This window comes from Ziziphus jujuba, chromosome 11 (assembly GCF_031755915.1).
Source record: "Ziziphus jujuba cultivar Dongzao chromosome 11, ASM3175591v1".
NCBI classification, from domain to species: domain Eukaryota; kingdom Viridiplantae; phylum Streptophyta; class Magnoliopsida; order Rosales; family Rhamnaceae; genus Ziziphus; species Ziziphus jujuba.
In genome coordinates this window covers 5,590,347-5,605,653 of record NC_083389.1, presented here as the reverse complement: position 1 = coordinate 5,605,653, position 15,307 = coordinate 5,590,347, and the positions used below count along the sequence as shown (strand labels likewise).

The 15,307-nt window shown below is 33.1% G+C and overlaps 3 protein-coding genes across 8 annotated transcripts in view; 1 reads left to right on the top strand and 2 right to left on the bottom strand.

Annotated features, from left to right (window-relative positions):
• Positions 1-15,307, top strand: part of LOC107431662 (uncharacterized) — a 150,269-nt gene that overhangs the window by 46,173 nt on the left and 88,789 nt on the right. The window lies entirely within an intron of this gene.
• LOC107433785 (L-galactono-1,4-lactone dehydrogenase, mitochondrial) lies at positions 6,919-11,433 on the bottom strand. The gene is made up of 6 exons (XM_016045133.4): positions 10,534-11,433; positions 9,837-10,087; positions 9,399-9,584; positions 8,308-8,728; positions 7,832-7,972; positions 6,919-7,623 (listed from the first exon to the last, which is right to left on the bottom strand). Exons 1-6 carry the CDS (start codon positions 11,215-11,217, stop codon positions 7,465-7,467), a joined length of 1,842 nt encoding a protein of 613 aa, XP_015900619.3. The 5' UTR covers positions 11,218-11,433; the 3' UTR covers positions 6,919-7,464.
• On the bottom strand, positions 12,303-14,778 carry LOC107433786 (uncharacterized). The gene is made up of 3 exons (XM_016045134.4): positions 14,433-14,778; positions 13,079-13,343; positions 12,303-12,746 (listed from the first exon to the last, which is right to left on the bottom strand). The coding sequence occupies exons 1-3, from the start codon at positions 14,677-14,679 to the stop codon at positions 12,512-12,514; spliced, it is 747 nt and encodes a 248-aa protein (XP_015900620.3). The 5' UTR covers positions 14,680-14,778; the 3' UTR covers positions 12,303-12,511.

Here is a 15,307-nt window from a genome sequence, read left to right as displayed (position 1 = left end):
TTTTTCTTGATTATTCATCTCCATTCTTGCATGTATTATATGGTATACTCTCTCTCTCTCTCTCTCTCTCGTATTCTATCTCTTTCAAGTTTTTCATCATTTTGTTCTTCTCCATCGTCAACTTCAAACAAATGGCATTCACATTGATCTCAAAACACTTTTTCGTCTCTCTCCCTCGATAGATATGTGTAGCTACATTTGATCTCCTCGAAAATCTTGTAATTCTTGAATGTTAACACGTTCTTGCAGGTATATTCAACGAAGTACAGGTGAGAAATATTCTATTGAACATGTAGGCATTTAAAATTTATGGAATTCTTTGGTTCTGCTGGCTAGCTATATGTTCGCTTTGGCACAAGCTGTTCTTATTCTTAATTTATCAAGCTTGATCTATATGCTGACGTTTGTCTTTCTTGAGATGATAAAATATAATTTATCGTTACAGAAAAAAATTTATTTTTATTTTAAATATTACCAATCGCGAAGTTATATTTTGTATGTTTAATTTACTTTAATTGATGCAACGCCATGAATATGCATATGTAGATATACGTATATGCAACTCTTCATGATTTAATTAAGTTGATAATTTAGTGTACATTTGCTTGTATAAATAAGGTCAACTTTATTTATGATTCATTGCATTCTTGGACGTTAATTTAACAGTTTTTTTTCTTTTAGTCTTTTCGAAAAAATTTCTTCAGTGATATAGAGCTGATCAGTTTTTTTTTTTTTTTTTTTTTTTTTAATACGGTTAATCCAGTTATCGGTAAGTTTTTCCCATAATTCAGTTACCCTCGCTTTGTGTCTGTATATATAAAGATAGAGGTGATCTGCAATATATAAATATATATTCACGCTAAAAGTCTAATCTAGTCTGCTCGTTAATTGATTTCGCCACTTTGCAACATTCTTTCGCTGCCAAACCAGTAAGAATATATATTTATATAGAACAGGTTACGCATTGGTATTGACGAATGAAAATGGCAATGTTCCATCCATCCATTCTGTGCGTACATATATGGTTAATATTATTTTTTTTTTTTATTGACTACAACTTTGGGATGATACAGTACATTTTATCATTTTCATTGAAGAATCAAACATGTGCATGTGCATGTCTTGCCTAATTGCTGTTTTGTCCTCAACTATACTAATTTTCTACCTAAATTCTTCTTACATTGTATACTCCCCCCTTTTACACACACACACACACACACACACACACACATATATACAATCGCATATTTAATTATAATTATACATTTTTTGCTCCAATATATATATATATATATATATAGAAGCTAGTTACATGGGATATGTTATATATAAGAAGTTAAAGGCTCCTCTTTATCACTAATATAACTTTGAATGATTTATTTGCCATTCTTGATAACTTGGAAAAACTTAGATACTACTTATGGTAATATATAATAATACGAGTACATATACATATAACTAGGTTTAAATCAAGATTTTAATATCAAAATTAATATATATATTTTTTAAAATTTTTAAATTACATTAAGAGTTAGAAATTTAAATATGTTTATTAACTAATGAATTCCAATAAAGTTTACTTTTTATAGCTGTAATTTTAATATGTTATTAAATTCATATTTTATCATTTTTGAATTTTAAATTTTAATGGTAATGTAATTAAAAAACTGAGAAATAAAAATTTAATATTAAAGATATCAAGTTATTTTGATATTAGTCTAATTCTATATATATATATATATATATATATATATTCACATGGTGACTTTATTAGCGAGAAACCTTGCATGTATTACCCAAAAAAAAAAAAAAACATTGCATGTGGTGGTTCCATGTTTTCAATCAATTAATTGCTTATATATATATATATATATATATATATATGTATGTATATGGCAATCGATTAATCGCTTATTAGCATGAAGAAAGAAATTGCCACTATATAGGGCGAAATCAATTTTAATCCTAATTAATTATACTTTCTAGCAGGAAATGAAGCACATGGTCTATTAATTAAATAACTGCCATGTCAAAATCATGAATATATAACGACTTGTTTACTTTTATAGTGTGCATGTGTAAATTTATTTGCTCCATTTTTCATATGCATGTGATGATATAAGAATTTCATTCATTGTATTTAATTTGTGAGGCGTAATTGGTCTCTTGGTAGATTTTATGAGAGAAAACTTACTTCAAAATTATTTCTGAGAAGCGAGAAAATATAAAATGGTTCAAGCTATACGAAAAAATATTTTATTGCATTATAATTATCTATGTTTCTTTTTCCCACTTTTCAACAAAAGATAATAGGCAAATATGTTTTGGATGGAAAATTGATCATGTGCAAACACATGATTTCAATTTAGAATATTTGGAAAAAAAAAAACAAAAAACAATAGATTTCTGAGTTTAGGCTTGAAAGAAAACAAAATATATAATTTTTGGCTATTTTATTATTATAGCAGGTTATTTTTATTGATTTTTTTTATTGGAAATATTATGAAAGTATTGAATTTAAATGTTTTTTCTTTTCTTTTCTTTTTTCAACCCTAAACATAGGAAACAATTGTGTGTTTTTTTCCTCCTTAAATACCTACCCTCAATAGAAATCATGTATTTTGCACATTATCAATTTTCCATCCGAAACATGGATGTCTGTCATCAATTGAAGTAAAGAGGAAACAAAACCACAGTTTGGGATGCGATGATATGGTTTTGAAAGGTTGAGGACCTGAGGTGCAAGTGGGAAACAAGGATAGTTTGGCGGTTTAGTAATGTTAACCCAAAAATTAATTAATAAAAAAAATTCTAGGTTCTCATATATATAATAATATATTGATTATATATATATATATATAAACTGTTACTCTAGTGATCTAAATATGTAAATAATTTTCACGATATTTACATGATCCTAGCTACTTGTGAATTGGAAAAAGAAAAAAAGGAAATTTACATATACTATATATATATATATATATAATATATACATGCGTGTTCTTGAAATTATTGTAAATGATTCAAAAAAAAAAAAAAAGAACTTTTAAATGAAAATATGATTTCTAGGCTAATTTAAGCTTTTGTGTCCAAATAGAGTAAGATGAAGCTAAATGTTGAAATTTTTATCGATCTTTACGTAACTATTAAGTAATTAGGAATGATTTGAGTCTTTGAATTCGTGCCATCTGACCTATTGCTCGGTCTGCTTAAATACTATATATATATATATATATATATATATAATATTAATTGTACAGCATTTAGATGTTGGTCTATGTGTTTTTAGAAGGTTTCTTTGTATATGGAGATTTAAAGAAATTATCACCCAAGCTGCATAGACCTTTTTTTTTCTTTTTTTTTTCCCCCGTTAAGTAACAATACTTTTAAAATTTGATTTATATTTTTATTTTATTTTCTTCAAAAAATATAAATAAAATGAAGATCCATTATTTAGCTCATTTCAAAATTGCTGGCTACATAAATTCCCATAATATTTAAAGGTAGCTATAAATTATGTTTTGTTTTTTTTTGGCAGAAAATTTTCATTTTGATGTTAATGTGATAGATACTTTCCCTAAGTACGTAAAAATAATTTTTGGTTTTTGGACAGAAGTAGGTATATGTAAATATAATGAAGACAAAGAATGAAAAGAAAACAGGAAATTAAAGAGGGTAGGGTATAGACTAGTGGGAAAGGATAGGGAGTTGGCATAAAGCGACAGGAAGAAGTTAATATATATATATATATATATATATGCACAATATATTTTTAACATATACTTTATATTGATATAATTATATATATATTTATATATATTATGATTATGATGCAAGTGGCCCCTTTTACACCTCCGTCCATCATCTTCCTCAATTCTCTACCCCTTCTGATCCAAAAAGCAAAAAAATATAGATGGGAGTGAGCAAAAAAAAGAAAAAAAAAGCATGGGAGTTTTAATATCATTCATGTAAAGTCATGCAGAGAAAAGCTTTAGCAAGCATGAATGAAATATATTGGAAGAAGCAGATATAAAAAATATGAGAGCTTTTATATATTCAATATTTTTGCTACTAATGATCAGTCACGCCCCGAGCTTTTATATCAGTACCAGTCCACAGTAGAACAATAGTACAGTTATCAGAAAAAACTAAAACAATAGGACAAACTAAAATATGCATATGCATACCCATGTATTGAGGTACACCATCAAAACTCCCTTCGTCAACAATTAAATTATTTCAATATCGAGTTTCATGGTTAATTTAAAATTTGTAATGTGATATTTTATTTTTAAATAAGATTTTTATTTTTATTTTTTATAATATGTTAATAAATACATAATAAATCGTAATTAATTGATTTTTCATTACCAAAGGCTGACAAAAAAATTTTTAAAATTAAAATATGCGACGTTAGCTGATACCGTTCATATATATACACATTGGTAAAAGAACTGAGTCTATATCAATAGAATATAAATATTAATGAAATAAATAAAGCAAATGAATAATAATAGTGCCCAGTATTCCTCTTTCCCTCGACTTTCTGCGACTGATTACACACAGAAACTAACCAAATGTACGTACACTGCAAACCAATAAGCATCTCCTTTTGCTCACCCATGCGTGCGCCAATACTATATTATATTATATGTATTTACTCATATCTTTATTACCTCAACAGTATTTAGCTGCTTTTGCACTTATGCAAATTCAATAATATATATACAAAGGTGTTACGGTAGACCAAATCGCTTATTATATGGTGGATAACAACTTTTGTTATTGTTTTAATTTTCATGATTTGTACAATTTGACAGTTGGATATATATATATATATAATTCGAAATTTAATTTGTCTTTGGAACATAATACGAAAAGTAGTAGAAGAGAGTTAATTACTTGTAATTATATGATTAATTATGGAACTAATTTCTAAAAGTTAATCCATGTTTTTTAAATATGGATTATAACAAATAAATGGGTAAATACAGTAACCCCATTATTAATTTTGTGGTTCATAATCAGATGCTGATTCCTAAGTGTCGACAATGGTAGGCTTTCTAGCCCAATGAGAATACATCCTAGTTCCTAAGCCTAACTAAGCATTAATAATTTTAACCTTTCTTTTTCAAAATTGTCACTAGTCTTTAGAGTCCTAGATACTGTAACAATTTTCCCATTTGAAATTCCCCAAATATGGTCTACCTCACAATTCCTTTATCTCTTTGTCCCACTAAATTGGTGATGATGATCTAAAGAAATTTCATAAGCATGATGACAATAATGGATTTGGAATTACTTTTTTCAATCCCAAGTTGAATTTTTACATATCCCAGTATTTTTTACTGTAGTACTAATTCAATAACATTTATCTGTGAAATAACTAATAATAAATTTATATGTCCATAAGATTTTTTATTTTTTTTTTCCTTCCCCTTTTGTCAAACTTTATGGATAATTACATATATTACGTATCCTCTGAGAAGCAAACACATTTCATAATCTCCAAGTCTCATCCATATTGTTCCAACTCCAGCTAATTAGTTGTCAATTTACAGCCTCCGGCTATGAAAAAGAGTATACGTAATGGAGATCGAATACATTTTTCTCTAAAGTTCTTTCTTTGTCGACTTTTATAGCTTTTACTTGGTATATATGAGTATACTGTTGAGTATTCATACAATTGTCAATGCCGTGTTCCGTCCACAACCTATTTCTTTTTGACACTTAAAAAGAATTTTATCTATATATAATCTAATATGAATAGGGAACCTATTTGCAAAATTTGAACTAGTTTCCCAATATTCTCAGAATTTCTTTCCGACTCGTATATGTGCTTTTGGATTTCTACTCTACAGCAAGCAAAGAATCCAAATAAAAGCCACATCTACATTACATCTACTTAACTCACTTTTGTTGCTTTAGTTTAGGCTTTTTGTATACCTTGTTGGGCGGTATATGTGGAAACCACTTGTTGGGTTTCGTTTCTTTTTTATTATTATTTCTTTTTATCTTCTTTTTTCTAGATATCGAATCAGCCTGTAGTTTCAAGGAAACAGACATAAAACTTGGACAGGTTACCCTTGAGAAGGTGTAAAGTGGTTCAGTTGATGAGCATATTTATCTATGTATATATATATATTCTCGCGGATATATGGATGTAGTACCTAAAACACACAGATTTCAATCAGCCACACTCAATCTTAATTAGCTTCAGTTTTTGCTTTCTACCATGGCTAACACAGAGACACAGGAGACCCAACCTCCACCAGGTTCCAAAACTTAACACATCCCTGACTCTCTCTCTCTCTCTCTCTATATATATATATATATATATATATATGTGTACTAGAACCAACTATTTTTAAATTGTTTTTGTTGAAAGGATACCCAACTAGTGCTCATCAAAATCCTCCAACTGGAAATAAGTCATGGGCAAGGACAAAGAAGAAAGGAGACAGAGGCTTCATTGAGGGATGGTGAGTTGGTTCATCTTTAATTTGTAGTGATCATCATAATTCACATAAAGAACTCCCAGAAGCATTATAGGATGAACACTTTTTTTTCCTTTCACTGCAAAAAGAGAAGAATAAGAGAGAGAACTTTTCGCAGTTCACCACTATGAATTCCCATGCCAAAAATTCATAATCAGAGAATGGGATATGCAAAAGCACCAAAAACTGAAAACAATTCCCCATCCAAAAAATCTTGGCTTTATTTTGTTTTATTTTATTTTACTTTTTCCTTTAATGCTACTTGTTTTTTATAACTTTCTTTTGTGCTTCTTGTTGATGCAGCCTCTTTGCTCTATGCTGCTGCTGGCTCTGCGAAACGTGCTTCTGATATGATTATTCCAGATAGCACAGCACTACCACTACATACTAGTGTTCATCATTTTCTTGTTATTTCACTTAATTTTTCTTTGTTTTCCATTTTGTTTGTTTTCTGTTCCTTTACAGAGGATGGTTCTAGCTCTGTCCGGTGTTAGTCACTCTTATGTATGATTATATATTGTGGTAACATATTACCCGCAGATATTTTATCCTGCTCTGCTAGCCATTTCTCATGAAATATTCTGGTCCAACAGAATCTTTTATTGTATAAACTATTTTTAGCAATTTCAAATTACAATCAAGGCATTAAAAAAATAAAAAAAGGAATGCTACTAAGACATGATAATCAAATTCATCATCCTTAATTTCTTATAAAGACTAAGAAATACTTGAAAATTCGACCTTATCAAGGAGAAAGCAATGCCTTGGCACTTTAAAGGCTTTCTTATGTATTATTATTCATAAGTTAATAATACACCTCGTGTATTTGAACCTAAATGTTCCTCTTAAAATACAATCACATTCTTAGGACTAGGAATTGGCTATACCAAGTCTTACAAAAATGTTGTATGTGAATTCATAATGAAAGATATTTGGATGCACAACTAACCAATGAAGGATGCTTCTCTTATATGGTAACCGACTCTGGGAAAAGCTTTTCAAGCATGTTATTAGAAAGGATCCTGTTAGGATCCAATTCTCTTCGTGCTTTATTGTATGCATCAACTGGAAAGCGCTTTCTTAGCCTTGCCTGGAGAGCTGTAAGCTCTTCCTTGTCCTTTGGAACCTGTACATAACACATGGTAGACTGACAACTCTTAGTAGTGGGTTAATTTTATATAAAAATCGGTTGATGGCATTGATTTTCCAGAATTTCCCTTTGTTCTAAAAACTAATCAAGATTTTGATGGGTAAATGAAAAACAAATCTCATTATTGAATCCATAATAACATAGGAACTTAAAATACTTCCAAACAGAAGGGAGATGTACATACCTCGATTTTAGCCCAATGCTCGAAAGCTGAATATTCATCCCACAACTGTGATTGGCTCAGACGTCTATAGTCAAAAAACTCTTCTGTTATTTCCTTTCTCTGGCGAGCATCAGGAGTTGGAAGGTACATGATTATGCCAACCTGATACAAAATTGAAAGCAGGTTTTTTACTTGAGCCTATAACAAGTAGCTCCTTCATGCATTTCCTCATCTATGTACTCCAAAATTTAAAAAAAAAGAAACACTAGCACTTTCAGGGGGCAGGACACAAAAGTAATGACGATGAACGGTCAAATAATGATAGAAATTGAGAAATAATAGCAGATTGTGGTCTTAGATACAAGGTCAATAAGTTCTTAATACTTCATACCAGAACATTTTAATCTCCCACCTCCCAACTCTCAAACTAAAAGGAACCCAAGTTTCAAAATTAACAGACATAAAGAATGAGGAAGGACAATAATGCATAGAATTACCCATGAAAATATATCATCCACTGATGGGCTCGAAGCTGGACTCATGGGGCTCTTGCTGCAAGCTGTCCAGCGCTGCTCTATTGGAGCAGGTGCTGGTACTTCTTCCTTCTCTATCAGCTTCTTTAGATCTTCAACATATTCAAGGTCCTTCATGCTTGGCTTAGCCATGGTTCCAGCAGGAAAACAAGTCTCTGAAACCCATTGTTGGCCACCACAATCAAAGCCAAGAATTTCATCACTCCATCCTACTCTGTATCCCTCTGACTTTCTCCAGAACTCAGCCTCAGCTTTATTAACCTTTATTACATGGTCTTTATTAAGAGGATCTAAAGCAAGTAGTTTATCTCTTAACTCCGTGAATGACAACTCATTTATCTCAGGTTCATTATTGTCTGGAGATTCAGCTGTAGCCCCTTTCACTCTGCAATGAACTAGCATAAGCAGTCAAGCAACTATGATAAACGAATCGACAAAGTGAAATGTGAGGAAACAAGAAAGAATAAATGAGTAGAAAAACTAAAAAGACCAGGAAAACTAATAAAAGGAAAAAAAATTGCTTAGATAAAAGATCCATAACTTAATCAAGCTCAAACTTGAAATACAGTACCAAAGAAATTATAACACAATGGAAATCAAAGGGTTTATTTTATTGTGATATATTCCCATCAATTTTGCAGGGAGCACACATGGTGGTGGGTTATTATAACCTAGATTGATTAAACCAAGCAGTACACACATCCCAAATGAAAACTTACAAGCAGATTAATTTAAATGCTATGCAGACATGACCTTCAACACAATTAGTTTCAAGACCCATGCCTAAGGCAACCTTTACTGAACAAGATCTCTAGCAATACGACACAAGGATAAAACATTTTTAGAAGCAAGCTGCCCCTCAAACCATGGTAAATAGTGACATGAAGATAAATGAAGGAAGACGTGGATACAGCTTGCAGCAGTGCAAGTTTCAATATGGTTTAGAAGAAGTGTTCAACTGATATCATCACTTTCCCCTCCCAGTTCCTCAATTTTAACAAGTTAAAACATATAGCTTGATTAGTCTGTTGCATGATTCCAGATAACAGTTGTACCTGTACTTCTGTAGGCATTCCTTGTAGAGATCCCGAACATGCTGCAAGGCTTCGTCTGTACTGTACTTGGGTTTGAATTTTGGGGGACCTTTCCATTTTGAAACTGGGTTGCACCTCACAACCACAACAGCATCAGTATATGGAATATACAAGTACTTTACATGCTTGTTTTCAGATAGCAACTTCCTGAAAAAGACCAAAAGGAACAAGAGAGGACCTTTAACTATCATGAAATAAATAGACAAATAGATTGTGTCCCATTCGACACTTCACTTAATATAACAGTGGCAATAGGCAGAGAGGGTGGTTAATAAAATAAGCAAATTGCAATTGGGCTTTAGATGAAAGCAAGCCACATTTGATGAGAAATTGTGGACGTTTTCCATCTGAGCAGATGGCAATGGATTAGTTCACCCAGCAAGAAGAATAAATGATTACTTATGATTTTTCTTGATCTCTTCCATGTTTGAGATGACAGTGTGCTCCACAAGCTCCTCTCTCTCAACGCACTGAATGGTGACTTCAGCAACTACTCCAAGACCTCCAAGACCACAGCGAGCTAGATAAAACAGCTCCGGATTTTTCTCTTTTGAGAGTTCGATTGTTCCCTTAGCAGGAGTAACCAGTTTCATGCCGATGATCTGCTCATCGATGGGAGGCAATCTTGCACCAGTACCGTGTGCACCAACCTAAAGACAAGATGTGGATGGCGGTCTCAGATCCACGCAATCAATCAAAGCTGACATATTTTAACACCATATGGCTTTATAGCATACTCATAAACTTGCTCAACCAACTCAACTAGAAAGTGTTTTTTATTATCAAATTTTGGGCCAAAAGATTATTTGCGCAAAAGAATGTTATAGATGTGTATCATTATATTTCTTCTGATCACTACTTATATAACATATTCGACATTCCTAACTTCGGCATTTTTTACTCTGGCTCTGTGCTTGTTGACCCAAAATTTGATGAAACCATAAAAGCACACAACTTTCCAAACAATATTCACAAAACCAAAAATCTAGAATGAAAACATAATATCTGTCCATCTCAATTATTTCCTTTAACATAAAGAATCAACAAAAGTAAAGCTAAAAAGATGCAGCCTTTAACTAAGAAAAAGAAAGCCCACCTGTATAATGCCTCCGATCTGCTGCTCTCTAATGGAAGCGAAATTCTGCAATGTAAGCCCATGTTCCTTAATCCCATCCACCAACTCCTGAACCCTTATCCCAGCCTGAACCCTCACCGTCTTCTTCTCCTTATCCACCTCCAGGACCTTATCCATGAGAGCCAAATTAACCATCCCAATCCTCGACAGCCCAATTCCATTGGGTGACAACCCAGAACCCACCGGCCGAATTCGGGTCTTCTTCTCATTGGCGTCATTCACCACCTGTTCCAGCTGCTCGAGGTTCTCGGGCTGATGGAAAACCCGGGTCTGGACCTCGTGGGTCCCACTCCAGTTGGAGACGGTGTGGAGGTCTTCGGGGAGAGGAGCATAGCGGAAGATCTGGGCTTTCTTGTGCTTGGCCTTTTCGGAGAAAGGGAAGGAGTAGTAGGTGGCTGCGCCAGAGAAAAGAAGAAGCGCCGCGTAGCCAAGGTACTTACGGAGCTCGGCGTCGGAGGAGGAGGACGATGAGGGCGATGATGCCAGAGTAGACAGTGGGCGTGCCGAGTAGAACGGGTTAGTGGGGATTGAAGAAGTGGTTTCAATGGTGATAGGGACAACAAGGCTTCTAAAAGGAGGATGGTTATGGTGGAGGTGCTGACAGAGAGAGTGGAAGGAGCGCCTGAGAGTAAGAGCTCTCAGCATACTTTCAGTACTAGTTGTTAAAAGGGGAAAAAGGGAAAGAGTTTAATGGTTGTTGGTTGGTTTTGGATCAAAGGTTTTTAGTATTTTCGTTTTGGCGATTGATATGCCGTTGGGAGGACTTGGGACTGTGTCACTTCACTCTTGAAGAACTTTTATTTTGGTTTTGGCTTTTTTTGTTTTTTTTTTCGGGGTGTTGTCGCTAAGGGAAGTGGGCTCTTGCATGCAGTGCAGGATTACAACTTCCCTTCTTTTCACATCAAGTCTTATTCACTAATTAATAATATTTTCTATAAATTTTCAATTTTAATAATTTTTTTGAGGTGCAAATGCAAACCATAAAACAAATGGTTGAATTTGCATGTGCGTACAAAGCTGAAGATGTGTGCATTTGTTGGCCGTTAATGGATATCCCAATCCACTATCCTTTTTGTCTGTTAAGTGGAGCTTCTGGTTCAAAATTCCAGGTTCCTTGCGCATATAAATACTAAGGAAAACAAAATAAAGTTACGAGATTTTAAAACTCGATATATTATTACTATTATTATTATTATTCGTAAATTCAACTAGATCATCATTATTCTAAATTCAACTTTATAGTGAGTATTATATTATCTTTATATAAGATATATCCGAAGAAGACAAATTTGATGAAATTTCTTCACATTTTCATACACGTCGTACCAAGCTGAATAGATACAATAAATAATTGATTAGATGTCATCAACTGAATTTGAACAATGTGAACAGTTTCGTGTATACGATGTAATTTTAACATATCAAACCGAGGAAGATTGGCATGATTCATGCCATCAAAAGATATCACCTATCATCCATTGGTAAGATGCTCTTTATAGTAGAAAAAATAGAGTTACCACAGTGAGAGTTAAATTCTATCTTTCAAGGCTCTTGAACAGGAAGACCGATGGTTCTCTGTCTGGAGCAGATTCTTCAATTGGCTGAACATAAAAAACCATCCTCTGATTCAAGTTCAACAAGCTTATTCACATTTTCCACATTTTCCATCAATTTTTCCATCTCTCCTATCTCAGGATTAATAATTTAGTTCGAGTAAAATGGGTCAATGATTAAGAACAGAAACAGAGGACTCCATACTTTCATAGTCAATCTCTTGAAAATTAGTTTATAAGCAGTAACATGGTACAATACCACAACGAGAAGATTATTCTGTACAATACTTGTGCACATATAACAACCACATCTCAACCTAACTTAACAATGTGGCAAAGGACTTAATCAGCACTCGCCATATATGGTAAATATTATATAACACAAACTAGGACATATAGTCCCTTGCTGCCCATTTCTCTTCGTACCTCCCAAATGAGTATGCAGTGGCTGGAGCCTCAGTCAACTGTAAAGGGTCTGGTTCAATACCATAATCTGTTAGTGGTCTATGCTCCAGAACATCATCGTGATCTTTCACGAATTCTGGAATCTCAATATCTCCCTTCTTCACATAGTCCCAAAGGTACTGCAAACGGCTTATGTATCTGATCTTCCAATAGAACCTACAAAGAGAAAGAGATACATAGTATAACTCAAAATCCACATCTTATGTTACCAAACCAAATTGAAATAAGCTATATACTATGTTCAGAATCCTAAAATGAAAGGTACTTTCTGTTTCCAATGCACCGGAAGAAAGACCAAAACACGATTCCTAAAATCTACAAGTCTCATGTGATGCGACCAAGCACATATCATAAACAATTCTAATGCAAAATAGAAGAATTTATCATTGCCAGTACTTTTAAAATCCTATTGAAAACTTGGGTATAATTGAGAATTTCTGGAACAATTTATGTTAGATTGACTGATTCCAGGAAATCAAATTACTTACCCTCCACTTAAGAAGAAGCGGCCAAGAGTGGCAATAGCAAGCCTTGAGCGAAGTCCAGGGTGAATAAAATACACTACTTGAAGCCTGTCTTTGAGATCAGTGGGAAGTTCTTCATAAATCCACCTCAAGATAGTAATTCCAGGGGAATTATCCTCCTTTTGGACAGTACTATGCATGTAAACAATGCAGAACGGCCCTTCTGGCAATTCACTGCATAATTTGTGGCAAATATACCTCTTCAGACGTTCCCCACTCACAACTGGAGCTGCATATAACAAAGGAACACTAAATATCTCAAATCATGAAGTTAATCAAAGCAAATGTAATGTGAAACAAAGCTATCTGAAAGTAAAGTAAGAAGATATAGTTACCCATAAACATGCTAATTAACTAGTTCCTCACCGTATAAGCTTCCAACTTGATGAAGAAAAGAGAAAATAAGTAAATTGTTGATATGCAAAAACACAAGCACATCATAGACAAGGTTAGTACAGAGATAGAAAAATGGAATAAAAGCTCACTGCTGTATTCAGTCTCACAGCGTTGTTTATTTACAAATTATTTTTACTTCAGAGTCAGGTAAAAGAAGTTCATCGTCCCTTCCCATATCAAGACTAAAACACATTTTTGCCTCATCTCCCATATTAGAAGTTATAAACTGAATAAAACAAACAAATAAAAAATCAACTAATTCAAATACTGCACCAATTAAGTGACAGAAACACTTCTCTTTTCAATTTCTTGGACACTAAAACCTTTTTACACAAGCTACTTTTATGAAAACGATCTTTTATCTGCATAACGAAAGGTCCCACTTTGTACCATAGAAAATTTTAAACAACCATCCCCAAGCTTATAGTTTTATGAGTCCAATTCCGTCCTACGAACCACACGGATAAATTCAAAGGTTGCACTGTTCCACGTTTCACAAGTTCAAAACTAACCATAGAGGGAAAAAAAAAAAACTGAAGCAAAGACGCGAAAAGCGTGGCGTTAAAATTTTTTCAACAAAATTAATCTGCAAAAGAAATTCCTACTAGGGAAAAATGTATTATCGTCAGCCCCAAATAAAAAAAAAAAAAAAAAAAAGGTCTACGTTGGAATAAAACATACACTACCTTCTAAAAACAGCTTAAAAACCAAGTAACCAACTCAAATCCAGATTCCCAAACCACATAAATTGGTCAGCTCACCACTTATATCAAACCATAAGGAAAAATAAAATCACACCCAAAAGCTTTAAGAGCATAAAGAAATAGACTGAACCCAATATAAAGAAATCCAAGATGGAATTTTTTTATTTTTATTTTTGTTTTTTTATCACAATAGAAGCAATGACGGTGTGTTTGGTTACCAGGAAAGTACTTTCCTACGATGCGGACAATAACGTTTCCAGACTTGTCGTAGCCCTGGAGGCGAAAGAACTGCAAGAGCTCGAGATCGGAGAAATCTTCGTCGGAAGAGAGATACTGAGGACAGTCATGCCAGTTCTCTTGGGATTCTTCAACCTCTCCTTCTCGGTTAGACAAGAAGGGCCTTGCGTCTATGCCCAGATCCGATGCCAATACCAACACTGAGAAATCTTCAGACTTGCTTCCCATCTCTCTGCTTTTTCTTCTCCCTTGCCCTCTCTTTCTCTGCCTTGTTGCCGCTCGGAAAGTGAGAAAGTTTGGACTTTTGGGGCTAGCAAATTTGGGATTCAGGGTAGCGTGAGAGTCGCGTGAGACTGGTCACGTGCCAATGGATGTTTGGATATCTACGAAAAGAGTCAACGCACGTGCGATGGTTCAAGTTTCCACGATTTAACCATTTTAAACATTTCTAATTGATCTTTGCCAAAAAAATAAAATAAAACAAATAACATTTCAAATGAATCTTAGGAGTCTTATCATCGATTGCTTTGTTTATAACAATTTGTCGTTAATCTATAAAATCTCTGACAAGCTAAATAATTATTGAGAAATAAAAATTGAAAGATGATTTGAATTCCTTAAATTATTCAGAAGGAAAAAAAGTATATTCTAATGCCATGAAGTGTATTGCCAAAAATAACAAAAAAAATAAAAAAATTATGCCATGAAGTGACGCAATGTTAGGAATGATTCAATGGTGCTAAAAATGGAGTGGACTACTGCAATTTATGAGAATTGATGGTAAATTTTTTATTAAAAAAACTTTTTTTTTATTTTTTTTTATTTTAACAAATGCATCTGTTAGAAATTACTATTT